This window comes from Meleagris gallopavo, chromosome Z (genome assembly GCF_905368555.1).
Source record: "Meleagris gallopavo chromosome Z, MGAL_WU_HG_1.1, whole genome shotgun sequence".
Taxonomy (NCBI): Eukaryota; Metazoa; Chordata; class Aves; order Galliformes; family Phasianidae; genus Meleagris; species Meleagris gallopavo.
In genome coordinates, this window is record NC_139435.1 from 52003248 (window position 1) to 52029415 (window position 26168).

General features: G+C 39.7%; 1 protein-coding gene and 1 long non-coding RNA gene across 4 annotated transcripts in view; both read right to left on the reverse strand.

Moving 5' to 3' along the window:
- LOC146542276 (uncharacterized) overlaps window positions 1-3545 on the reverse strand; it is a 47040-nt gene extending 43495 nt beyond the window's left edge. The window contains exons 1-2 of one of the 3 annotated variants that reach the window (XR_014880520.1): window positions 3313-3536; window positions 183-282 (exon numbers count right to left, since the gene is read on the reverse strand). This is a non-coding gene — a long non-coding RNA (uncharacterized LOC146542276). Of the gene's footprint in view, window positions 1-182; window positions 283-3191 lie in introns of all 3 variants that reach the window. The other 2 variants (XR_014880519.1, XR_014880518.1) reach the window with 2 other exon arrangements.
- Window positions 3546-5774: 2229 nt separating this feature from the next.
- Window positions 5775-6567, reverse strand: CTXN3 (cortexin 3). The gene has a single exon (XM_085213632.1). The coding sequence runs from the start codon at window positions 6412-6414 to the stop codon at window positions 6121-6123; it is 294 nt and encodes a 97-aa protein (XP_085069758.1). The 5' UTR covers window positions 6415-6567; the 3' UTR covers window positions 5775-6120.
- Between the last annotated feature and the right edge of the window lie 19601 nt (window positions 6568-26168).

The following is a 26168-nucleotide window of genomic DNA, read 5'->3' on the forward strand; positions in this document are numbered from 1 at the left end:
TTGAAGTTAGCAATAATGGAATTAGTTGGTCTGCATCTATGGTAGGAGCTACACTGACTGAAAATAATCATTTTGATGGGGTAATCCTTAGGTTAAGTCAGAGATAAGGCAGAGATAAAAATCACAATATTTCAACTGTTTTAATATCTGATTGCTGCAATTTTTTCACTGCATTTTGTTACCTTGACCACTGTAGTATGTCTTCTTGCTTCATGACACCTGGAAATAAACCTCTCTCATGGAAGTAAAAGTTTGGCAGCAAGCAGGCAGAAACATAGGAGCCTGGAATCACAAACAGAAGAAAGAACTGTAGTAAAGAAGCTAAGGCAGATATGTGAAATGACAAACGAAGGAAGAGAAACAATGACCTTTCACCAATCATTTTTAGAAAATGAAAGCAGAAATGTTATAAAACAGTCCTTGACACTGAGAAATCCAAATGATAAACATCTCATTTTGCACAACTGGCAAATACAGTGTCATATTTTATTTCTGTTCTTTGGTGTTTAGTAGACAAGATTCTGTACATCTGCTTTGATTTACACTGGAATCTGAAGTGATCACCAGAATCAACCATGGAGTTACAAAGATTAGGAACTATCATATGCAAATCTTTCTGCTGTCTCAGAGTGGGGGCAATTAAACATACCCTGCTCTAAGATGTAATGGTCCTACTCCAGCCTTTGTCATTCTTTGCCCAAGTGGAACAGATCTGGTTTTCTTTGCCATGGTTTAATTGTGTGCACAGCAGTTCTCTGTTCAGTTAGCATCTAATTCTCAGTATCACCTCTCTGTAGTTAAACATTTAGTACCAATCCAAAGAAACTAGATAAAATTTTAAACTGATTACTGAAAGTGGAGAATGTCATTAAAAATCAAATCCATAACACAGAATTATAGGAATTGGTTATCAAGATGCCAGGACACCAACTCTGCACCAAATTCTCCACCCTAGCTCCCTTAGTGCTCTTGCACTAGCCAAAATAACAGATGTGGGCAACTGCAGCACCATTTGTTCTCCCACTAATAAAACATAAACTTCCTACTGTCCTGCTGATAAGGGGCAGTGATTTCAACATAAGAAGCCCCACGCTTCATAGATCCTGTCTTAGCACCAATGGTGTTTTTTGTCTCTGCTTTGAAAAGTCCTTAACTTTTCACACCTTGCTGCCCCTGCTAAACCATGCAGACAACAATGCAGACTCTGGGGGAATAATTGGTATTGATTCATCAATGTGCCAAGAGAGGAGGAAGAAAAATTGCAATGACATGTCAGCTGCTTCTGTCATGGCACTGACACAAAAACAGGAGCCATGGCAACCTGAACTATCAATGCTGCATGCTGCAAAAATAAATCTATATATTAAAAAAAATGAAAACGGTCCAAAATATTGCTGCAGAAGATAATTTTGAAATTCTGTAGAACTACAGAAGCTATGAAAATAAAATATAAATTGCAGGAATAGAATAGCTTTGTTTTCATGGAAGATGGAACAGTATGAATAGACATTTGAAGCTACTTACAAACTAAATATATTTCAATAAACCAGGATGAAAAAAAATGAGATTTTGTATTGGAAACATTTCTGATCATGGCCTGACAGAACCTGTGATACTGGAAATTAAATAATTTGGGTTTCTTTCCTTTTCTCTTTGGGGTCTGTGGACTTCTTCTTGGTGATCACTGACATAGACTTGATCTTTGCACCAAACTGAGTGTATATTCCCACAGAGTGGTCTATAGATCAGTTTACAACAATGAATTAGACATCTTGGAAGTGTTCCATGAGACTGCAGCTTGCATGTATAGCTCGAGTACCTCAAATACACAGAATCAGATAATACAAAAAATCAGTCTCCATCCTGTTTATAAACTCCCTTTTAAATACTGAAAAGCTGCAAAAACCTTCTCTTCTCCACGTAAACAAGCCCAATTCCCTCAGCCTTCCTCCATAGGAGAGGTGCTCCAACCTTCTGAGCATCCTCATGGTCTCCTCTGTACCTGTTCCAGCAGTTTCATACCTTCTACTGTGGTCCTTAGGTCAGGACACAGTACTCCAGGTAAGGCCTCAAGGGAGTGAAGATGGAGAATCACCAGGTGATCACTGGTCATGCCTCTTCACCTACCACTGTAAGGGAGCTCATTCTGCTAGCTGCACATCAGTATCAGACATATTTTTGTGTGGATGCAGCACGTAAGTTCACAGTGGTAACCTCTGCACAGTTCTTACAGAGTGCAGAGAGATGTGGCTTTCTGAGGTTACTTTAAAGGTAGCTCAAATGCATACCAGCTTCACCCAAACCTCCAGCTGCAGGGGAGAAACAGTACCAGTGCAGTTTTCACACACATACCCTCTACACATTGCCGAGGATAGATTTCCACCTCAGCACCCCATTTGGGCCAGCAGTTTGCTTTATGCCTCATGTCTGAAGTATAAAAATCTTAAAATCTTGGTTGAGTAAAATCTGGTGTCTACCAGTAGTCTCATCCATGCTCTTATTTGGCTATCTTTCTCTGCAGCAGTCCTTCAATTTAAAGTGCTTACAGTTGGATAGTTTATTGAACAAGCTAATATTAATGTGGTATTTATAAAAATATACAAATATTACTTCTTTGTCCACAGTACGTAATTATATTTGCTTCACTGATGTCGAGAAATACTTATTCTGAAAAAAGTTTTTAAAAATTGCATAGGATTTTCTATGAAAACCAATGTAATAAACAAGAGTCTATAACAGAGTGATGCCGAGCTGCAGAGCTGCCTGAGCACAGCTGCATTAGCACACAGATCCTCTCTTTCCAGTCTCATTAATATTTCAGATCATTCCACAGTGAACGCTTATTCTTATGAGGCCCAGTGATGTGCCAGAGACAGCCTCATAGAGAGGAATAGTACTCATATCTCCATTCAAAGTCTGGTCCAGTTTCTCCAGGGAAAGGAAAAGTGAACAATCACGAGAGTGAAGTGCCAGCATGTCTTCAGAAAACTGCTAGACTTTGAGAGTACTAAGGAAAAATTCCCTGCTGTGGTGGAGGAACTGGTGTGAATTTTCTTTCTCTGCTGCAGTGAACTTAGTGACATCCACAGACTGACTTAAAGTGACTGCCCAGCAGTATTAAATTCCCTTTAACAGACTAACTTATGCCAGTGATTTACAAAAATATCTCTTTGGAATTTGTCCAAACATACCACAGATGCTGGCAAGCTCAGTTCCAAAAATAGTCCTCAGCTAACAGCTTCCAAGCTCCACACAAGAGTCAAATTGCCTCACTTCAACATGGGGCTACGTTCTTCTTGTCAGAGACCTCACCTCCCTCTCCAGGTCTGTGTCTTGGTTTCAGTTAGGGCAGAGGTGGTTTTCTTCATCAAGTCTGGTACGATGCTGTGTTTTGGCTTCAGGAGAAGGATGGTGCTGACAGCACAGTGATGTTTCTTTCAGCTGTCACTGAGCAGTGCTGCACAGAGCCAAGGCTGTTCTGCTTTCTCGTACCGTCTGCAGAGAGGGGCTAAGGGGGCACGGGGAGCTGGGAGGAGACAGAAGCGGGACAGCTGGCCCAAATGGCCAGGGATGTTCCATGCCATATGGCGTCCTGTGGAAAAGCTGTAACGCTGAGGGGAATTGGCTGTGGGGGGCAGCCACTGCGTGGGGACTGGCTGGGCATTGGTCAGTGTGTAGTGAGCAGCTATGTTGTGCTTTGTAAATACATATAAATGTATATTATCATTACTATTATTTCTCTCTTCTTCTTCTGTGATAGTAAATAGTTTCTATCTCAATCTACAGTTTTTGCATTATTTTCCCAATTCTCTCCCTCATTCCCCTGGGAGTGGTGGGGAGTGAATGTTTGTTGCTGAGCTGTTACTGGGTTAAACCACAGCAGTGTAATGATAAGGAAAAGTCTTTTTCTTTTAAAGTAAATTCAAATTTATTGTGTTAAGGGGAAGAGGAAGGGGAAGAGAAAGGGGAAAAGGAAGGAGAAGGGGAAGGGGGAGGGGAAGGGGAAGGGGGAGGGGAAGAGGAAGGTGAAGGAGAAGGGGAAGGGAGAGGGAAGGGAGAGGGAAGGGAGAGAGAAAGGGAGAGGGAGAGAAAAAAAAGAAAAGAAAAGAAAAGAAAAGAAAAGAAAAGAAAAGAAAAGAAAAGAAAAGAAAAGAAAAGAAAAGAAAAGAAAAGAAAAGAAAAGAAAAGAAAAGAAAAGAAAAGAAAAGAAAAGAAAAGAAAAGAAAAGAAAAGAAAAGAAAAGAAAAGAAAAGAAAAGAAAAGAAAAGAAAAGAAAAGAAAAGAAAAGAAAAGAAAAGAAAAGAAAAGAAAAGACCTTAATCCAGGAGAGAAGTCCCAAGCCAGAGGGAGCTGTTACTGCAGCTTCATAAATATTGAAAACACATTGCTTTGGGGGGTATTGACATAACAACAGGAACATTTTTTGTATGCCACTCTGTCATTGTGTTTAGTTAACAGTCTGAAAGTTTGCATTAGCTCTGACCTAAGTGCCCTGGTACTGGTGGAGAAGCAGTGACAGCTAGCACCCCATGGCTTATGGAGAGCATGGATGCATCACTGTACTGTTCTGCTCAACCATATTATAGTTTACTGCCTCTGTGAGAGAGAGGGACAAAGCTGTGCTTGTGTATTAGCAGCCACAGATTGTAATCCCTCCTCTTTCTTTGAAACCATCATGAAGCTGAGCTCTTGCTGCCCTCCTGTGAACTGTGTTAGCCACCGTGCAGAGCCACCTCCCATCCCACTCTCTGCCACAAATAGCTGCAACCTTTAGCCGATGGACAGGATGAGAAGCAAAGGGAACAAATAGCTCCAAGTGCAACAGCTAGAGACAGGGCCACAGCGCAAATGAGTCAGCACAGCCCCAGCTGTACCAGCTACAGCCTGGCTTTGCTTACAGGCTGCATGCCAAAGCACAAAGGGAGAACTTCCCAACTGCTTGTCATTGTTACAGTGAGTGTAATACAGCTATATCTAAGGCTTTGTCTTAAAACAGGCAGCATGCTGCTTCCCGTCCCCCCTGCATGGAATTTTTCACAATCTGGGCAGCACCAGGGATGTTTTCACAACACTGGTGTATTTGGGAGCATGGCTTTTTCCTCCTGGCAGTACATCAGATGTTGTTACCACTGTAGTATTTCAGTACTACTGAACAGCACTTGCAAACCTCCACGTGGACTGTAAGCTGTTCCACTAAATTTCATGCAGTCTTCTACACATTTCTTTCCCTGATCAATCATGCATTTATGTTTTTATTTACAGTGACTTCTAGGAATGTTTTGCCATTGTACAAACACTTTCAAAGGTACTTTCTGAGTGAAGGGGGAGCATTTTCATTGATTCTTACTGCTGATGTTTCAATCATCCAATTAGGAAACACAAACAATGCAGTGTGACCCACACATACCAAATAAGCAGGATGAGTGGGTACTTGAAATACACAGTCTGAAATTTGTTTGTATAAGCTGCTGTAAGAACAGTTCAAAAGCCTATCTTAGTAGAAATCAGTTTTGGCAAAAAAGGCAATACATAGGTCAAAATCATTACATATTTTGTTCACAACAAAGATTATAAAGTCAGTGATTTGGTAGTACTATGTAGCACAATCAATGAGCAATTCTAGGAAACAACCTGGGAAACCATGGAGGTGTTTTTCTCCTGAAATTTTCTAGAGCTCTCAAATTCAAATTACAGAACAGAAAACTTCCTAATTTGTTCTCAGAGCATGAAAAGTAAAGTTTATTTATTATATACAGATCATAAAATCACATTTTTACTGCATTTGAAAGACACCTTATACCACAGCATTTCATTAATGATAATACATAATGATAAAACACTTGCTTCAGTTATATGACATCACATACACTACACATTGTTCCAAGGTGTTCTGAAGCACCATTCTGCTAGTGCAACACCCCTCTTCTTCCTACGAGGAGATTCACTAATCTACTTTCAAAAAGTTAACTTGCTTTGAGATTTAATTTTTAAAAAATAAATCCATTTTTGAGCATGTTTGTATGTTGTATTTCCTAACATTTGATATGCAAAACAAACCGACATTCCAGAAATTGTATTTCGTTATTGCTGTGCTAAATAACCCTTCATAATTCTCAGTCTCTAAGCAAGAGTGTAATCAAACTGGCCTTTCTCCAGTCCATCAAGTCCGTCAGCCCAGGTTGAGGTTGGCATACTCCTGTAGGGGTCAAGGAGAATTCGGAAGCAGCGAATGATGAGGATTCCCAAGAAAATAAATAATAAAATCACAAAGGCAAAGGTTGTTTTCTGTTCCAGGGTCATGCTAGAATCTGGTGTCACGTTCCCAGATGGCACCAAAGTGGCAGTGAATATCTCTCCGTCCATCATCCAGGGAAGATGAAACGAATAATCCCACAGTCTCCTCCTTTTCATCATTAGATTGCTAAGGCCATAATAGAAGCCATTTAGATGCACTTTGTTATCTGTGGGGCGAGAAGCAATGTTAAATGTGAATAGCCCTTTTGTTTGTTTACTTCAATGCAACTTTCTCTTAGTGAAGAAAAATTAGACAAAAAGAATTGGAGAGAAGTTTTGCTTGCTTCTCTGTGTCATGTACGCGAGACCTGCAGAAATCACATTTTGCTTTGTTGACAGTGCAGAGTCCAGCCATTGGTGCTAAATGTCACCAGAACCTGAACTGGCAATAATCTCTCTGTTTTACCTTGTCACTTCTTCTTGCAAAGGATAAAGGAGGGTTTTGATCATGCAGCTCCACTGGCTTACCTACAGAGACAGCAAGTGGGAAACAAACTGTGTGCTCTGTTGCAGGACAGATGAACTACAACTAATAGAACTCTAAATAGGGGCTTGAAAGACAAGTGTATTTATGGTTTTAAACACAGTGACCCAAAATGTTTTGAGGTGGGATTGTTCAGGATTTGATACAGGACAGTAGAATACATGTGTCTCCAAGATGGAAGGCAGTGACCATTCAGTGTTCTGTAACATTGTATCACTTAGGAGGAAAGTGCATAAACTGTTCATGTTTGAAATGAGAGGAAAGTATTTAGGAGAACATCCTAAAATAAGTCAATTGGTATTTGAGCTTAAACGCAAATGTTTTCTCTTCTTACTTAAAACCACAATAAGATTTAGAAATGTTATTAGCAAGCACATGGTATTTATGTCCTCTGCCCATTGGCACCAGAAGAGCTGCCAAGACTTCTGACTGAATTTGTTTCTGGACAGCTGGATACATGCTGCACTACTACCAGACAGGCACTTGAGCAGCCATCACCATCTGCCTAAGTGTCTGCTAGACTCTCAATGCTGGGTTCTGCTTCCAAGAAGAACAGCTGAATGTCAGCAGGTATGACCTGTGACACCGCCAATATTACCTGAGACGTATCCTCAGGAAAAGGAACAAGGAAGGCTAAAGGGTGAGCTGATCTTGTCATGCCAATTGCAAGAGGAAGAAATAGGAACAGAAGAACACAGCACTGTGGATAGTACGCACATAATGGAACTTCCACACTGTTAGATCTGCTCTGCCACTGGTCTTGAGTCAGCCATACTGTAATATTGCTGGGATTATTCTAAAAAGTACACCTCAAATAAAATGGAGGAATTATTAAAGCAACACAAATACTGGAAGCATACAGTTATTATTCCCTGTTTCAATTCAATTCAACTTCAACTGATGATCTGAGGAAACAAGGAACTCTTTGCTCACCATCAGGTGGGAGGAAGTGAATGAACAAGCACCTTAAGTTGCGCCAGGGTAAGTTTTGGTTGGATACTAGAAAAAATTTCTTTACAGAAAGAGTTGTTAAGCATTGGAATAGGGTCCCCAGGAAGGTAGTTAATTCACCATCCCTGGATGTGTTTAAAAAACTTTTGGATGTGGTGCTCAGAGACGTGATTTAGCGGAGGGTTGTTTAGTTAGGTTGTGATTGGACTCAATGACCTTTAAGGTCTTTTCCAACTGAGTGATTCTATGATTCTGTGATAATTAAAAGGATAGGAAGATCCAAAATTGAAACATCCGGTCTTTTGAAAATGTGTTTCAGATATCAGCTGACCAAAAAAAATGTAGAAATGTTGGGGCTGGATGGGATTTGGATCCTTCCAACGCAAACCATTCTATGATTCTATGACTCGATGATTCTGTGGTTTTGTGACTCTATGATTCTAATTTGACTTCAGGAAACTCTACAGCACACATATTACATCATGAACTTTAATGTTGTTTAAGAATCTGCTGTGAACTGTACACATATTACACATTTACACACACTGAACACTCTTCTCTCAGACTGCAGTGTCAAGATGCAGTATCCCAAGTTTGCTCTCACATATCCAAGGGTTCTAGGAAATACTTTCCTAATATTTTTCTAATTGTTATCTGAATGCTGTAGGTAACTATGGGAGAAAACAAAGAAGATGAAGAATCTGCAACTGCCAGGAAAGACCAGCTTTTGATATGCAGGTTTTAAGTGTCAAGCTTAGAATACACATAAGTCTCAGCAAACAGTATATTTCCAGTTTTTGAAGAAAATTGACTTCAGAAAGATATATGCAATCAATGACTCAGCAACAAGCATATGCAGTTCAATAGTTTCTTTAGGCTCTGAGTAGGCACTTATTCTTGATTATACAGAAAAGAGCCAGATACTTGTTTTCATACCATTAAAAGCTATTCACTGAATACAGGAATGGACAGAATGTCCAATAATTTTACACTTAAGAGCTTTTCACACTCTGAATGCTAATCTTTATGCTATAGATTATATGCAGCAAAATAGCAAGGCTGCATTGCAAAGCTGAAAGGAACGTATTTCCTAGGCTTTGGGCTGCAGACAATTTTCTGAATGCAATCATTACACTGTATGATTGCAAGGTTTTGGAGGGTAGGTGGTTGTTTGTCTCTACAGGATGGCATGGCACGTGGCATAACCACATCCTTTGCTCTGTTTGGACCACTTTTACTGCAAGCTAAAATGTGAGATTGTTGTCTATTTTCTGTGCACCAAAATATTGTTTAACTATCCCTAGTGATACAAGTACACAGATACTTGAGAGCAGACTTTAACTAGCTAATGATATTAATTGAGTGTTATTTATAGGCAGAGATAATTAGTCTGGCCTGTAAGCACCTTGGCACTTTGGCCACAACAGTATGGTCCGCCACATTCCTATTCCTGTCTGCAGCAGCTGGTGAACACTGCTCAGGAGACCCAGGGCCTGATATCTCATTCCCTGCCAGCCAATGCCAGTTGTGTCAGCAGAGCTTCACTGGAGCCAGGCATGAGTTACTCCTTCCTACTGAAAATGTTCACTGTCTAGGGACTACTCAGAAATGGCAACGTAATATTAAGCTGTATTTTCTTGTATGACTGCAGTCCTCACAAGAATCTTCCAGCCTCCTGAACTCCATCCCATGTCTGTGGCATTGATTGAAGGCTGACATGAGAGAACTTTCCAAGAAGGCCAATGGCATCTGGCTTGTATCAGAAATAGCGTAGTCAATATGTCTAGGGAGGTCCCACTGTACTCAGTACTGGTGAGGCAGCACCTCAAGTTCTATGTTCAGTACAGGAAAGGCACTGAGGCCCTGGAGTGTGTCCAGAGAAGGTCAGTGAAGCTGTGAGGAGTCTGGAGAACAAGTCTTATGGGAAGAGGCTGAGGGAACTGGGATTGTTCAGTCTGCAGAAGAGGAGGCTCAGGGGAGACCCTATCACTTTCTACAGCTCCCAGAAAGGAAGTTGTGGTGAGGTGGGGGTCAGCCTCTTTTCCTATTTAATAGCAATAGGACAGAGACTAGGAGACGTTCAGGTTGGACATATCAAAAAATTTCTTCTCAGAAAGAGTGGTGAGGCACTGGCACAAGCTGCCCAGGGAGGTCTTGGAGTCATCATTCCTGGGGCTGTTCAAGAACCGTGGCATTGAGGGACATAGTGATGATGGGTTTGCAGTTGCACTAGCTGTTCTTAGTGATTTTTCCCAATATTAATGATTCTATGTTTCTTTGTTTGTTCCAGTCACTGAGAAATGAGGGAAGTTATGCCATGGATGGAAAAATCTCAAGGTTGTTCAAAAATGAGTTGATGGATTCCTCTAGGTGCAGACCTTCTTTTTTCATATCTTAGATAAATATAAAAATGATAGAACAAACAGATTATCCTTCATTTAAATAACCAGCCCTGCTTTTTTTTTTTTTTTTTTTAGAGCACAGGCATGCTATTCAATTACTTTCTATAATGGATTCCTAGCAGATGTGACTAATCAATCCATTGTTTAATAACTATACAGCTGCTTACCAATCTATCCACATCAGGTTCTTCTTCTTATTTCTCCTTGCCAGCGTGTGCACATCCATTATGTAGTTCAATTATGCATCTTCCTGAGATGGGGCTAACAAATACTAAATTTTTAAAGAAATAAAAAAATGGAACTGAAATTGCATACTATTAGAAGCACTGAGTCAGTATATTAGTCCTTAGTACATCCGAAGATTTAATAAACTTCATATAGTTTCAGATGCCTACCTGTAACCCACTAGATAACTTATTAGCATAGGACATGGTCAATGTCACCAAGTGGCAGTTTTTTCTGGTTAAGCCACCATGATTTTTAAAGTTAAAATGATACTAGATTAGTTAGATAATATAGCACCTTTGACTGGTGTTTCTGAACTTTCAGCCTCTCATTTGTTTCAAAGTTGACTGTAGTTGAAAATTGCTCTAGAATAAAAGAATTTCCTTAGGGAAATTTTAAAGATTCTTACTTTAAAAATGGTAGGACAAATGGAAAGAATGATTTCAAGAGCTGCACCTGTAGGAATAACATACTTACTAATAAACCATTAAATGTGGATTTTTCTCTGTTGTTATGTGTTGTTTTCTCTGCTCTCTCCCCCTTATTACCATATGCAACATAAATGGCAATACACACGTGTGCGTTGTTATTGTGAAAGTCTTGTATGTTTGTGAGAAGTCGTGGACAAAGAGATTGTAAGAAATCATATTCACGTTGTGCTGTAATTTCACTTCTACACTTTATCTGAATTTCACTATCCTACCCACTCATAAACTCTTCAGGGGTCCCGTCCATGTGGTTGCAGAATGGCACAAATACTCAGAGACACAGCAAAGACTTCACAGATGACCTTCAGACTAATCACTCTGATTAGCATTAGTGGCTCCTCATCTTCCAAAAGCAATGAGGAAGTAGTAACTCAAGAAACTATTAAAGACATTCAAATTAAAATGCAACATACGTGGTCTATGTGAATCTGTATTTAAAGCAGGTATTTAATTAAAAAAAAAAAGAAATAAAAAAAAAGGTTAAGAATAAAACGCTATATAGAGTAGCAACAACTGTTTATTACTGTTTCTTGGCAGATCATTCACATTGCTGTTCTGTCTACATCACATAAAACAAATAGGCATTTGAAATGACCAAGTTGAAAAACCCTTCTTGAGTCATGGGAATGTATGGTGCTAACTAGACCCATGGCCAAGCTACCATTCTAGTTACTTAATTACCATCTAGCCTAGTTACACTTTTGACCTTGTAGAATTTAAGTAATAAAGATTAAATTAAGTAATGATCGCATCAAAGCCAAGGCTAAACAGAATATTCTTCTCTCTGTTTCATGTCAGCCCCTGGGGAATTTTCTCTGCCCTTTTCTCATTCACTAGAGAATTACTGGAATAGTGTGTAAGGACAGAATATGGTCTTGTGACTGTGCTAGGTATAAAATTTAGTTATCCTATGTTAGTGGAGCAATTAGGTTTCCATTATGAAATATCTCATGGAATGTAGCAAGCACACAACTGTGCCAAGCCCATGTGCATGATTTTCCTATACCACCCATACAGGTTTCACTGATTACTCACTTCCTTAGCTACAAAACACATGGCAAGTCTCTTCAGGCTCAAACATCTGTATGCAAACTATTTGAGCAAAGATATTCCCATGTGCTCACAGCTCAGTTGCTGTGACAGACATTTTAAGCCTGCTGTTAGTAAACAAAACTTGATTACAGAAAGGTATGAGGCTAAAAATTAAATTATATATTCCCTACCCTTGTATTCAAATCTGCCTTGCATACACTTGAACTGCAACAATCAATCACAGCACACTGTAAGTGGGTATATTAACAACACCTTTTTTCTTATATTTTGTCTTTTCTTGTTAAATATTTGTTATCAAACTGATATTGCTGTCTTTGCATTTACATATATGTATCATCTTGTTAGCAGCTCTTTGCATGATAAATGACAGTTTTAGTGTGCCTTTCAGCTGTTGACATTATTAAATAAATTGATGGGGTTAACTTCAGCAACAAGGCAAAGCTAGAGAGCAATCAGTCCTTTTTTTTTTTCTAGACCATGTATGTATGTACTATGATGTACCTCACTTCTACTTAATGCATCATGGAAGGCTGAAAGAGAAACCTCACTTTTAAAGGTGTGTGAGGATGACTTTTGAAGAAAAAAAAGCCAAAGTTAGTCTAAAAGATTGGATTACTCACTGTGTTTGCTGGAGTAATTGTTAGCTTTATGAATCCTACCTGTGAAGATCTGAAAGCAAGAATCCGTGAAACAGCCAAGTATTTACACCATCCAGGAGCCTGTGCAGTGGTTTCAAATATGTACATGACAGACACCTTTCCCTCTTCTCTATTCCTTCTTCTTTCAGAAAGAGAGCATACAGATACTCAACCATCAGTGTTGAAAATCTTTTCTACAAACAGTATTTTAAATGTATGGTTGTAATAAAATAATAAAACATGCTAAAACCTTTAAAAGCAGCAATATAATTAAAATCCTTACAGACTCTATTGTATATGAATCAGCAGATAAACAATTTCTTGCCTTGAGTCACAAATCCTTACACCATCTCCCCACTTCCCTTCCCAAATCATTTTCAGCTCAAAATGACATGAAATAGTAAATGATAAATTGTTATATGCTTTCTGAAGAGAAAACGGAATATGCAGCAACATAATTGATATGCATTCATTTAATTATTGTAAATTTTAAGTTTAATGTCAATATTCCTGATCTGCTCTGTAAGATTTATTGTATCTAGATGGTATTAATCATGCATATATAATATAAAGGTTGTAAGTTTATAAAATAAATAAGGAAAATTAGATAACCAGTTTCTGTGAAAAAAAAATACCTTGATCTAGTTGAGAGGAAGCTTGACCCATTTCCCAGTGCAGCAGTTACAGGTAGTTACAAGTTGTACTGTTAGTTTCCATTCTTCTGTACATTTCTTCTGTTTCTAAGCACAAAAGATCAGGATTGCAAAGGCATCGATGAAAACCAAACTTCAAAACCTGCCTTCTAAAGGGTTAGATTTTTTTTCAAAAAAAAAAAAAAAAAAAGAAACTGGAAGGAGAATCACATTCGTGTGTTAGAAGCAATTGTCTGACAATGTTGTAGTTCTTTAAAGGGAAGCTATAATTTCAGTTCTGCCTCAGCAACACTTCTATGGATTCTGCTTCACTGAGTACAGCAGTAGCCTAGCAGACTGTCTGAAACCATCTTTAGCTGAACATTAACATTCAAAAGGTGTACCGAAAAAAAAAAGAAAAAAAAAGAAAAAGGCAGGGGATATTCCCACATACATATATACATACATATATACATACATACATATATATATATATATATTCATATTCCCAGAAGTATAGTCTGCTAGTGTTTCTCTCTTATTCTATATTGATTGTTGTCAGTAATCTTTCTTTATTTCAGCAGTAAGCTAACCTTTTATCAGACAGTCTCCATTGATGACAATTTGTGATCTTCAGTGAAATACATTAACCTTTTCAAATTGTCTATAAGTTATAAATTAAAAATAATTTATAAATACATGAATTAATACTTACTAAACTTCAGTGGATCACATACATACCAGTGGTGCATTTTCTTATAAAATAAACTGACCTTACAATGCAATATACTCAATAATATTTACTGCTCAACTTTTATATAGAGATTTTTGCCCTGGGAGTTGTACTTGTTTCCACCTACTAAAGCTGCCCTTCACATAGCCACATTTTATCTTGAGGAATAATAAAGCAAGTAGGTTTCTGCTTTCCTTTCCCATGGGAAAATAAAGCGAGTTTCAGCATGTCAGTCAGATAGACTCATTAAAAAATGTAAGGTGTTTTTTTCCCCCAAAGTTTCTACTTACTTAAAAACAGGTAAAACCACACACTCACACAGAGACTCCCAACCATTCAAGGGTGACAGAATGTCATTCATTCTTATCTTTTAAGAGTATTTGTGTTTCTTCATATCCCATCCTGCCATAGATCAAGAAGGGAATATGGGATAGTAATCTCTTTTCATTTTTTCATTCAGATTTCTGATATGGAAAATGGATTTGAAGCTGAAATCCAAACAATCTTCCTTTCTCTGCCCAATGTGCATTTTCCTGTGGAAGCATCCTTTAGAGCTTTAACTTTGTCAAGTGCATTGTGGTTGGTAGGGTTAATGTTGTGGAGCGTGGGACCACAGTATCACGCATTTTATAGGACAAAATATGCTTTCACAGATAAGAAAAAACTGCTGTTTAGATTACCACAATGCAGAGATGGTCATTTTGTGGACATCCATGTACAGAACCAGAGAAACCCACACTCCCATGGGGGATTATTTTAAACCCATTCACAACCTGTCTTCTCATGCTTTACACAGAGAAAGAGGGAAGCACCTCTTTTCACTCTCTGCGATGACTTTCCTTGTTCTCCTTTACACACACAGCCATTCATCACTCTGATGTGGTGTTCTGCATCCTCTGAGTCCTCGGGATCTTTTTCCTCTAGACTGGCTTCAGAAATGGGTGTCTTAGACCCACTGCTTCTCTCCTTGTGAGTCAACATTAAATTTTTCTTTTTCATTTCTTCAGGATTTTCCACTCTCTCAACCTGAAGTCCTGCAGCTACGGTGCATTTGATTCACCCCACTGCTACAGCAAGCAGTTATTACACAGATAATTGTCTACTAGTAGCTTCTCCTCCCCACTCTCTCTTGTCTGTAAGGTTCATGACAAGACTTGACAAAAGAGGCTATACTCCATTCCCAAGAAATTTCATGACAGTGATTTTGTAACACCAGGCAGAAGCTTTATTTTGCATTTATCTTCTCTCAAATCATATAGTCTCAGTTTTAGTAATTCCCTACTGAAGCACTACTGCTCTGTAATGCTGGAAAATTATATACAGTGTCTCAGGGAAACTCCTACTTCCTTTTAAACAGTCCTAATCATGATGCAAATTGCCTTCCACTCAGCTCCCAGAACCCGAGAAATTCTGCAAGTGAGCTCTCTCCTCGAGTACTGCATCCAGATATGGAGTCCTCACTGCAGGGGAGATGTGGACGTGTTGGAGCGTGTCCAGGAGAGAGACATAAAACTGATCCAAGGGATAGAGCAACTCTCCTGTGAGGACAGGCTGAGAGAGCTGGGGCTGTTCAGCCTGGAGAAGAGAAGGCTCTGTGGGGAGCTGATAGTTGCCTTTCGGTACCCAAGAGATCTTTAAGATAGAAGGGGACAGACTCTTTAGCAGGGTTTGTGATGATAGGACAAGAGAAAATGATTTCAGTCTGGATATAAGAATTTTATAATCAGAGTGGTGAGGCACTGGCACAGGTTGCCCAGAGATGTGGTGGATGTCCCATCCCTGTAGACATTCAAGGTCGGGCTGGACTGGGCTCTAAGCAGTCTAATCTAACTGTAGGTGTCCCTGTTTATTATGGAGAAGTTAAACTAGATGGCCTTCAATGGTCCCTTCCTACTCAAACAATTCTACAATTCCATGAGTCTATGATTTCTTACAGGAAAATAATTTATAAGAGCATGGATCTGTAATCCAGCAACAAGGGAATTCACACAGAAGAAGATTTTTTCTTTTCCCCTATTGCTCTGTATGCATTTTATTAGAGAGAAGAAATAAAAATCAGAAGTAATCCTGGGAAAAAGTTAGTTAACTTTTATAAGCTAGGTACAGGTGCCAAACAATGTGAATTGAACCCCTGACGTTGTGCTCTTACTATGTTCTGCTCCCATAAAGCTACTAGTAGAGCCAGGACTTGAGTAGGAAACCCTGAGATCTGTCACACAGTCCTATTGCCTTTTTAGAAAGGAAAGAGGAGAGGACAGACTAGAGAGTACAAGCAAATACTACTTAGAGCTAGTTTTTTTTCAGTCCACTTAATGTTGCTTTAGGCAACGTGTAAAGGTTTTGGATGTGACCTTTGGTTTTACCTCATGGTACAGGACAGTATTCCAGGGCCTGGAATGAGTGCATCAAATTCAGCCCCAGGGGCTACATTTTTATCTTGTTTGAAAGTATAATGTTGAGCATATGCCTTTGAAAGGAAATAGCTCTGGCTTCTGAAGTATCAGAAACATTGGTATTTCAGGTAATTTCCTACCCCACTGCTAACTGGATGAATTTGCATCTGCAGTTATTTAAGAGGAAAGTTCCTTTACTGTTCTTCAAAGAAAACTTTTCTCAGCCAGTACCATTAAAATATTTTCCACAGCCTTGACTTCCTTTTCTACAAAACTGCATTTCACTCTTCATAACTTTTTTGAAGTAGGAGACTTGGAGGTAACTGTATTTACTATTGACATGGGCTTCAGTTCCAAAATCTGTATCAATCCCAAAAGGTATAAATAAAGGCAATCTTTCAGGTAACAACTGGATTTTGATTAAAAGCTATAAATGCAGTCCTGAGGCATTCACCACAGCTCTCTAAGAGACACTCCTGCCAACTTTTTATGTGCTTCTATTTCTGTCCACCCACAGAATTATCGCTGACTTTCAAAGGCAGCAGACGGCTGTGTGCAGCCCATGCAGTGCTGCGCCAGCAGTGATGTGCTGAGGGCTTGGAGGCCAGCGTCCCTTTGTAGGCCCTCTGCCACAACCTGCCTTCTCCTGCAGGCGCTGTAGGGCCAAGTTTTTCAGCTGAGCCCCTCCAGCCAACATCTGAACTTTCTGCAACGGACTGGAAGGTCAAGTAGGGAGGAAAGCTATCAGTCCTTTTGGCCTCTTCTCTCCTCAAAAGGGGGGAAAGCCCACTAGGTTCAGTATTCAGCCGGTCATGTATTAAGCTGCTGAACTTGCTGAATCTTCTTTCTTCCTGCAGCTGGCTTTAATGTCCATAGAAATCTGGAAGTATCCCTCCCCGACACATGTTTGGGTGACAAATGAGCAGGGGTTGGCAGGTGTGTCTCGCTCCGATTAATAGGAGGGAGAGGAGGTTCTTTTAACATCGTGAGATTTTACGGCGTGAGATTAAGAAACAACGGTTCAAATGTTGGTCTGACCAGTTTATTACAGATCTTAATTAGGGAGATAGGGAAGGGGAGGACGGACACTATCATGAATTACAGTAATAGGGAAGGGAAAGAGGGCAATAGAAAAGATAGAAAAGAAGAAGCAAGGAGTCTTTGTAGGCAGCAAGAGGGAGATAGTCACCACCATTGATCCAGCGTGGTTCGTAGTTCAGTCATTGATCTTCAGTAGTGGTGGGTCATCGGGCATTGTTGTTCTGTTGACGACAATGACCATGGCGATGATGGCCTCTTTTCAATGGTTTCAAAGTGGTCAAGTCAGCTCTCTTTGGAGTGACAGCTCAAACCCAAGGTGGTTGAGTCAGCTCTCCTTGGAGTGACAGCTTCTGGTTTGGGGATCTCAGCAGATCTTTGTTCCTATCTTCCTGGTCTTGCCAGCAGATAAGAGGGAGCAGTGAGGCGCCAACTTGTATCTTGCCTTCACAGGATACAATGGCGTCATCCCCCACTCTCCCATAGCAAACAGGTGTTATTTGGTCACAGGCTACATCTTCCACCATTAAACAGTCCTAAGCACTATCTTCCAAAGGTAAACAGCTCGAAAGAAATGCTTTCAAATGTAAAATTGTCCACACAGTGATGTTGATTGCCACACAGCAACACCCATCTCTCATCTCCTAGAGTCTTATCACAAGAAATGCCTCAGAAAGCAAGCTTTGAGGCAAAAAGCAAAGAAGGATTCATACAAGGGGCTGTAAGCATTACAAGCACAGGCATGGTGTCTGGCCAGCTGTCACTAGGGGGACACCAGGATACCCAGCTCCACTCCTCCTGCCAGGCTATGTGGTGCTTCCACAGGCACCCTCTACATCCATCAGGAAAGACATTTCAAAAAATAAATATGCGGGCTGTATTCAGGAGCCCACTGAGTCAGTTGTGCTGTCTCTTCAGGTAATTTCTTTGCTTGCACATGCAGGAGGAAGTGTTCTTTGGTGGGCATGCAAAAGTGCTTCACATACGTAATGCCACTTAGATACTGGGACTCTTCAGCCTGGAGAAGAAAAAAACTGAGAGGAGATCTTAAAAATATGTGAAGGGTGGGTGTCAAGCGGATGGGGCCCAACAACGGGACAAGGGGCAATAGGCACAACTGGAAAACATGTGCTGCATACAAACATGAGATCTTCTTTACTGGGAGGGTGGCACAGAACAGCAACAAGCTGAGGAGCATCTTCTCTGGGGCTATTCAAAACACACCTAGTTATTTTCCTGCACAACCTGCCGAAGGGAACCTGCTTTAGCAGAGAGTTGGACTCCATGATATTCAGAGGTCCCTTCCAACCATTAAGATCCTGTGAATAACATCCTCTTATTAGCAAACTCTCCAGAGAGCTCCCTGGCTCTGTGCCACTGCTTCAGGGCAGGCCCAGCCTGGCCTGCCCATTCACCACACCATCAGACAAATGGTAGATAGCCGTTTCTGTGGCAGCTCTTTCAGGACTCCCGTGCATTTGTTTCGACACATTGAAAATAATAAAGAACTGAAGCATTTATAAAGAGTGCCCCAACCCTGAGAATTTATTTATTGCTGCCAGGACAACGTGGGAAGGTTTAAAACATTCAGATGTCTGAAGGAAAAGTGATTTTAGGGTCACTTGCTCTGATGACCATGTAACATCTCTCTTCACTTGTTCCATTGTAAAATGGTTGTCTCGTGTTTGCATATATTTCTGTTTCATACTGGCCAGAGAAAGCCAGAAGAGATTTTATTCTGCATTCAATATAGATATCATTCATATTCTGACTGCCAGCATTGACATCTGTTTATATAATCCTAATCTGCAATGACTGCTGAAATCTGGTTAAGGACAAGTGAAAACAGCACTCCTTCTTGCAGGGAAAGGAATGCTTTGCCTTGGGAAGTGAGGGAAAAAGGATGCAAGTTGTGAGATGACCCTCTCTGGAGATACCTGAAACATCAACATGATGCTTAAATCAAGCCCTCATATTCTTGCTTGTGTGTTTTAGTTATATATGACTGTGTCCCAGGGAGACCTTCTCAAGGCTCTTCAGCATCTCCATGATGATTTTGCCACAAAGGCTGACAAAATCCATCCTGCTTCAAACTGCTCCAAAGTGCATTCAGATCACTCACCTCGGACTAACATCAGAGACTGAAAAGAATGGGGATCAGACACCGAGGAGTTCAGCATAATGCTTATTGTGTGCCATATGTGTTGTCTTAAACCAGAAGTGGCATTCAGTATGCTAACTCCTTGTTCCCCAGTACCTCAGATGTGTTTGCAAATGATATTGCATGGATACTGATTCATATTTCCTTCATTTGTATTCCTTAGTTTTCACTGTAAGGACACACACACAAAAAACAACAACAGCAACAAAAACAACAACAAAAAAAACATTAGCATAACTCATCATAAAAGCCAAGATTCCAAAGGGAATTTACCTTCTTTGCATTTTTCTCTACTTCCCCATTTTGTCATAATGCAGACATGACACCTGACATAACATGACAGTGTTTCTTCTGTGAGAATGTAAACTTGTATAAAAATTTCTACGTTTGATTTACACCAGAAGCAGTTTAAATTTCTGATGATGTCCACATGTAAGAGAGTACTAGGTGCTGTGTGACTGGAAGCTTTAACAAAGCAATGTTTTTCTTGCTCAGACACAGCAGAATAAAAACATACAATTATTTCTATCTTTAATCCATAGCTATTAGCCATTAAACAAGCAATATGCAATTTTACTACTATGATGCTAAAAGCTGAGAAATTGAATTAGGATGGATAGACTTTCAAACAAAATCTCTGCACTATATAGGAATTATAACTTGGTATTACTTAGGTCCATAATGTCAGTAAATGAATATTTCGTATCAGAAACATTTCCATTAAAATAAACACAGTGTAATGTCATTGAACAGATTTTATTGCTAAACAAAATAGAAATTCTACCAAACATTCCCATCCCCACATTAACTAGCTTGCCTTAAAAGTCATCTCAGAATAACACAATGAGTTTTGTCAAATAATGAATTGAAAACGTGTGAGATCTTTTAATGGGCTGAACACAGCTTCTTTGCTGTTTAATTTTGTCCTTGTTATAGAGTCATAGAACGGCTTAGGTTGGAGGAGACATCAAACATCATCAATTTCCTACCTACTTCTGTGAGCATGGCTGCCCCCCACCAGTTCAGCTGCCCAGGGCCCCATCCAACCTGGCCTTGAGTGCCTCCATGAATGGGGCACCACAGCTTTTCGGGGTAGCTGTGCCAGGGCCTCACCACCCTCTGAGTAATGAATTTCCTCCTAACATCTATTGTAAATTTCCCCTCTTCTAATTTAAAGCCATTCTCCCAAGACCCATTACTACCAGATCACATAAAAAGTCAGTCCTTCTCCTGCTCATAAGCTCCCTTTAAGGTACGGGAAGTCACTCCAGAGCCTTGTCTTCTCCAGGCTGAACAAGCCTCCATAGGAGAGGTGCTCCAGCCTTCTGAGCACCTTCATGGTCTCCTCTGGACCCATAGCAACTGCTCCGCATATTTTCAATAACTTTGCAGCAATGTGAGCTACAGATAAGCAGCAAGATGGTATTGTCTCAGCGGAGGTTGAGCATAGCAGTGGTATAACTGCTGACCTTTAGAACAATTTGGAATGATGAGTATGTTTTTCCCTTTCAAGAATCCTGCTTCCTTTATAAAAGCTTCTCCTTTTCTCAGTGATGTCATCCTTTGAGAGTGTGTCATAAAAGGAAAAGGTAGGTCCCTTAAATAAACCCATACAGTTGGATTTCTATACAATGTGCTACAGAATGTCAGCCAAGGAAGGGTGGTAACGCCCCAGCGATTCTTATCCACTGTTTTGGTTAAATTTGGGCCTTAAGGGAATGTAAGGCATCCTGTTCCCTAACCAAGAAATAAATGCCAAAGCTGGCTGCTTTTTCAGTAAAAACCACACAACTTCCATAATGCATGCTTCACACTTTGAGCAGTACAACGTGTCACACTGACATAGCTGAGAATACTGTCATTTATATAATATGATACAAATGTTTTATGAGTTTATATCAGAAAATAACAATAAAATATTATTTTACGTAAGTGTTCGTGAAAGTTGTTCAATGTAAGAAAATACTACTTACTGTAAACAATACATTTCACATATGAGCATAATAAAATTCATATGACAGAAGATTAATTGTGCAATTCTATTTTTCAAAGAGCATAATAACTAGCATATCGTAATTCTACCTCTCACTGTCCTATCTGAGGGAATTTATACTTCTACGAAACTAAAATTAGTTTCCTTAATTAGAGCTGAAAGCATCTGAACCCTCCATGGAGAGGCACGCAGGCAGACAATGGAACTATTTAACAGAGCAGTTAATTTACAATCAGGATACATTCATGTTTTTCATGACTGGAGCAATTGCTTTAATTCTATTTCAAAAGTTGGTAGCAAGTGTAATGGCTTTCCTTTGAAAGGCCCCTTAATGCATTAATTAAGATTAATCTGAAGGATTCTGTACAAAAGACAGTACGCTCTTGAACTGCAACAAAGAAAGGTATGCCAAGTCTTCAACTGTACATTGCAAAACGTATTTCAAAAACAAAAAGTTTCCTTGTACATTTACTACATTTTTTTGTATTAGTACATTTACCATCTACTAATAGAAATACATCTGAAAATTTATAACGTTTATTTTGAATCTTATTATAACTGTTTATACATCAATGAAATCCATATAAACTCCTATTCTGAAAATCAATTGTATAGCCTTCACTCTGTTTAGGCTGGGATTTCAATAACCTGAAGTGAATTCTAATAAACCTACTTTTTCAGCCTTTCTCCTTTTCTTTGAAGCAGAAATTAAAAATTACTAAAATCATGCACGCACACAAAAAAAGAAAAGAAATACTGAAGTTATTTTAGAATGCTGTTTGATAGGCAGAAGTGAAAGAAGTTAAGCTTCTTCTTCCCAATCCCTCTTACAGTCTTCTCAGGGTCTCTCATATCACTTGGTACTTTCTTCCTTGGAAGCCACCAGGCAGGAGAAACTGATGACCTCTGTAGCTAGTCTTTTATCTCCCTACTTCTTGCTTCCAGACAGCCATTTCACACTGCAGCAGAATCAGTGTGCAAGCTACTGACAAAAAGGGGCAAACTCACCCTCTCTGCCTTCCATTCTGGAAGGTTCCCATCACCCCCTTCACATCAGACAGAGCTATTATGCCACTACATCATAAATCAGGTATGGAAAATTCATCTGGGGAAAAAAAAAAAAAAAAAGAAAAGAAAAAAAAAGAAGTTCTTGTCAGAACAGTTCCCGTTTCAAGAGAGATGGGCAGAGATGGGGGAACAGAGGAGCAGGACTGCCTTTTTCAGCAGCAGCTTATTATTGGATTAGTTTTGCTGCAATGTGAAACTGCATCCTAAGCTTTCCTGCAAAGCTGGAGAGGAAAATGACCCTGCAGTGACATAGAGATGGACAAAGAAAGAGATTGTAACAGATGGAAGAATCCATGAATGTGCCACAGCTGTGTCTACCTTGAGAAGCAGAAACACAGTAGGGCTGTCACAGACTGTAAAGATGGAGGGCTGCAGATGGAAGTGGAATGATTTCTGCAGGCTTGTAGGGGACCTGCATCCACACAGCTGAGGTGAAAAGAAGCTGTAGGAGGAGACCGGGAGAAGAAGTTGAAGACTGAAGGTGTGTTAATTGCAAAACCATGAGTTAAGCAGATGGGGCTCTAATGCCTCAGAGGAAGGAAACAAGAGTTTTCTGTAGGTAAGAATACTTTGGAAGAAGCCAAAGGTATGTATGGATGCAAATACAAATATGTATATGATATTCAGATTGCAATTGTGCCACAAGCTGAAGACATTTCTGATAAAGGAGCAGGTTTCTTACGACAAACTGCAAGATTCCCAGCCATACATACCCCATTTCTCTGCACTCTTTGTGAGCTCCCTGTCAGCACCTGCAGTAACACTGCCAGATGTGAGGTTCCCTGGTCCTGTTGGAGATGCCTGTGCATCTGCTCTCACACAACAGAGTACACCTTTTCCTTGACACCTCATTTTTCTTAGGTTCTCACTATAAAGTTTTAAGTGTGAACCTGAAAGTAGAACTCCAATGCCATCAGAGTTTTGGGATGTGTTTTCCCTGTTGTGTGAAAAATAGCTTTCTGGTGCTTTAAATTTAGTATGGTATACTGAAAAATAATGGCGCCAAAGTTACTTTTTCCACTTAAAGAAATGTAAAAGGAATATCCAAAGGTCCTCCTCACATTTTCTACCCTTCTTGAATTACTTTACTGAAAAAGGAAACTGTTTGATATATCTGACGTACAAGATTAAAAACAAACCAGAAAAAAAAAAGAACCTTTGCATAAATCTGCAAAAAGAATGTCCACAAAATTTTGATAAATCTGTTTCACTACACTTAAATTGCTCTGATTAGTCTCAACCAGTGGATGATGGCAGTACTTTGAATGCCAGCTTCCAGTAACTTGACCTTCAGCGCTGTAACAGGCAGACTGCAGTCTAGCAAAAGGCAGGCTCAGATAAGGTCTTGGGGGAACTCCAGCTGTGGCTGAGAGCCATGAATGCTGAAAATGCTACCGAAAGAGTATTTAATTGCCTTCCATCAAACAGAACTTTATAAGCACATAAATTTATCAGCTTTCTGGTGACACAGTACTCTGTGGCCCTTAGCACTTTCCAAATGATAAAACCACACTTAATATTAATTCATTTTAAAAGATATTATATAATACTAAAACAATTGTGAAGCTGACTTAATAGAACTGGAGACTGCAAGTTTTTATTTCTCAAGACCTCCAGAGATAAAAGTGTCTCATTCAGGTATTTTTCATCTGGCTTGGTGGGAAATATGATGGAAGTGAGAAGAGTTATTATCAATTCATTAACTGTTTAATGTCTAACTCAGTCTTTTATTGCCAGCAAACAGGAAGATAAATTAAATATTTCACCAAATCCTCACAAGATTTCAAATAGCAAACTCAGTTTTTATTAAAATATTCACTATGCTGCACACTGCATACTGCATAACCAATATCATGAAGCTGTCAGAAGCCATTATTGCTATTAGATCCAATAAGCTACTCTATTTGATATTATTTGAAATATTTCCTTTTGAAAGGATGAGGAAGAACACACAATCTAGCTGTGCTTCTTCTCCTATCAAGAGTAGATGTTGTTCTCTTTGAGCAGCCTACACACACTGTGATCATCCCTCTAAGAGGTTGGCAATTATTCATTCAAACCTATTAATCTTACTTCCCATTTTCTCCCTGTGCTCAGTCATTCCAAAAATCTGTATGCATAGACCTCCCTGTCTCACCTTGCTTTTTCAACTCTCCCACAGCCTGCCTAAAACAGGTCTTATCAGAAAATGCTAAGGAAGCTGCTGACTTATACAGGATTTTACTAACTTGCAATCATATCTACTTCTAGTCCACAGAGGCACTTTGCCATTCTGTTCTGCCTCTAGCAGAAGATCAGTGCAAAATAGATAAATTCAAGTAATTTTCTTCAGGTCATCCTAGGTAGGCTGAGAGCAGCCACACTGTGAAACATAGGCTGATGGTTACTCATCAGTGCTGCATTTGCATTTGCAAGGCAATGAGAATGCCTTCACAGCACTAATGAAGCAGTTCACATTGTGTACACAAGCTTTCCCAGCCTAAGTCCTGAGCTACACTGGTTTCACTTCACCTGAACCTATACCCTCTGCTGTCGGCGCTCAGCCGAGTCAGAGAGCTCCCACAGTTTCTTGTAGCATCAGAATATTTCTACTTTATTGTGTTCAACATACTTATATACCATTCACTTACAAGCCAGGAATTCCTGTCCCTCTAATTGCCCTAGCTTCTCCCAAAACACAGTGATAAAGGAGGAAAGGTTTCTTAAGTGTGATAAGATTAATGATGCATACACACAGAACCTCCTGCTTACCCTTAGACACAAACAGGTACCATTTGCTTTCTGTCTTACACTCCAGACTCCCAAGGTTTCACAGTGATAGGGTCTATCAAGGAGTCTGATAAACTCTTTGCTGACTTGCTCACAGTTACATCTTTCCCCATACTCTGCTTCTTGACAAGGTGAAGTCCTGACATCACAAAATACAGCCTTGTTCAGTTGTGGTTGCAAAAACTGTAAATATTAGAAACATGCAAAATCACCTATTTCTCTTGCTTATTCAGCTCTGCTACTTGCCCAAGTATCTTTCATTTCAGTGAGCTCTAACAGTAAGTTACCTACTCACATAAATATTTTCTTTTTGCTTTAAATTTGATGTCTAAGTTTCACCCACTTCTTTATAAGGACATTCTCTCTGACCATTTTTCAGTTCCCATTCAGAAAAGCCTGCAGGTTTCTTGGTAGACTGTTTTGTTTTTTCAGCACTTTATCTTGGCAAAATGTCACAGAGAGAAAACTTTGTCTGTATAAAGAGAAGGAGAGTCTACACAGATGGATCATTTGTAATGAGAATATCTAAGATTGTGTAGTGAGTGTATCAAGTGTCTCCATAACAGATAATGAAGTTACTTTTACTTTAGGAGATTTTATTTTCTGAAGATAATTTCCCAATGAAATGCATTTGATACAATCAGCCCAGAGGTTGGTCAACTTTATCTTGGACTGCACCAAGAACAGTGGCAAAGGAGATGATTGTCCCCTCTGCTCTGCCCTTGTGAGACCCCATCTGAGTACTATGTCCAGACATGGGACCCCCAGCACAAGAAACATGCAGAGTTCTTGGAGCGGGTCCAGATAAGTGCCAAAAAGTTGCTCAGAGGGCTGGAGCACCTCACC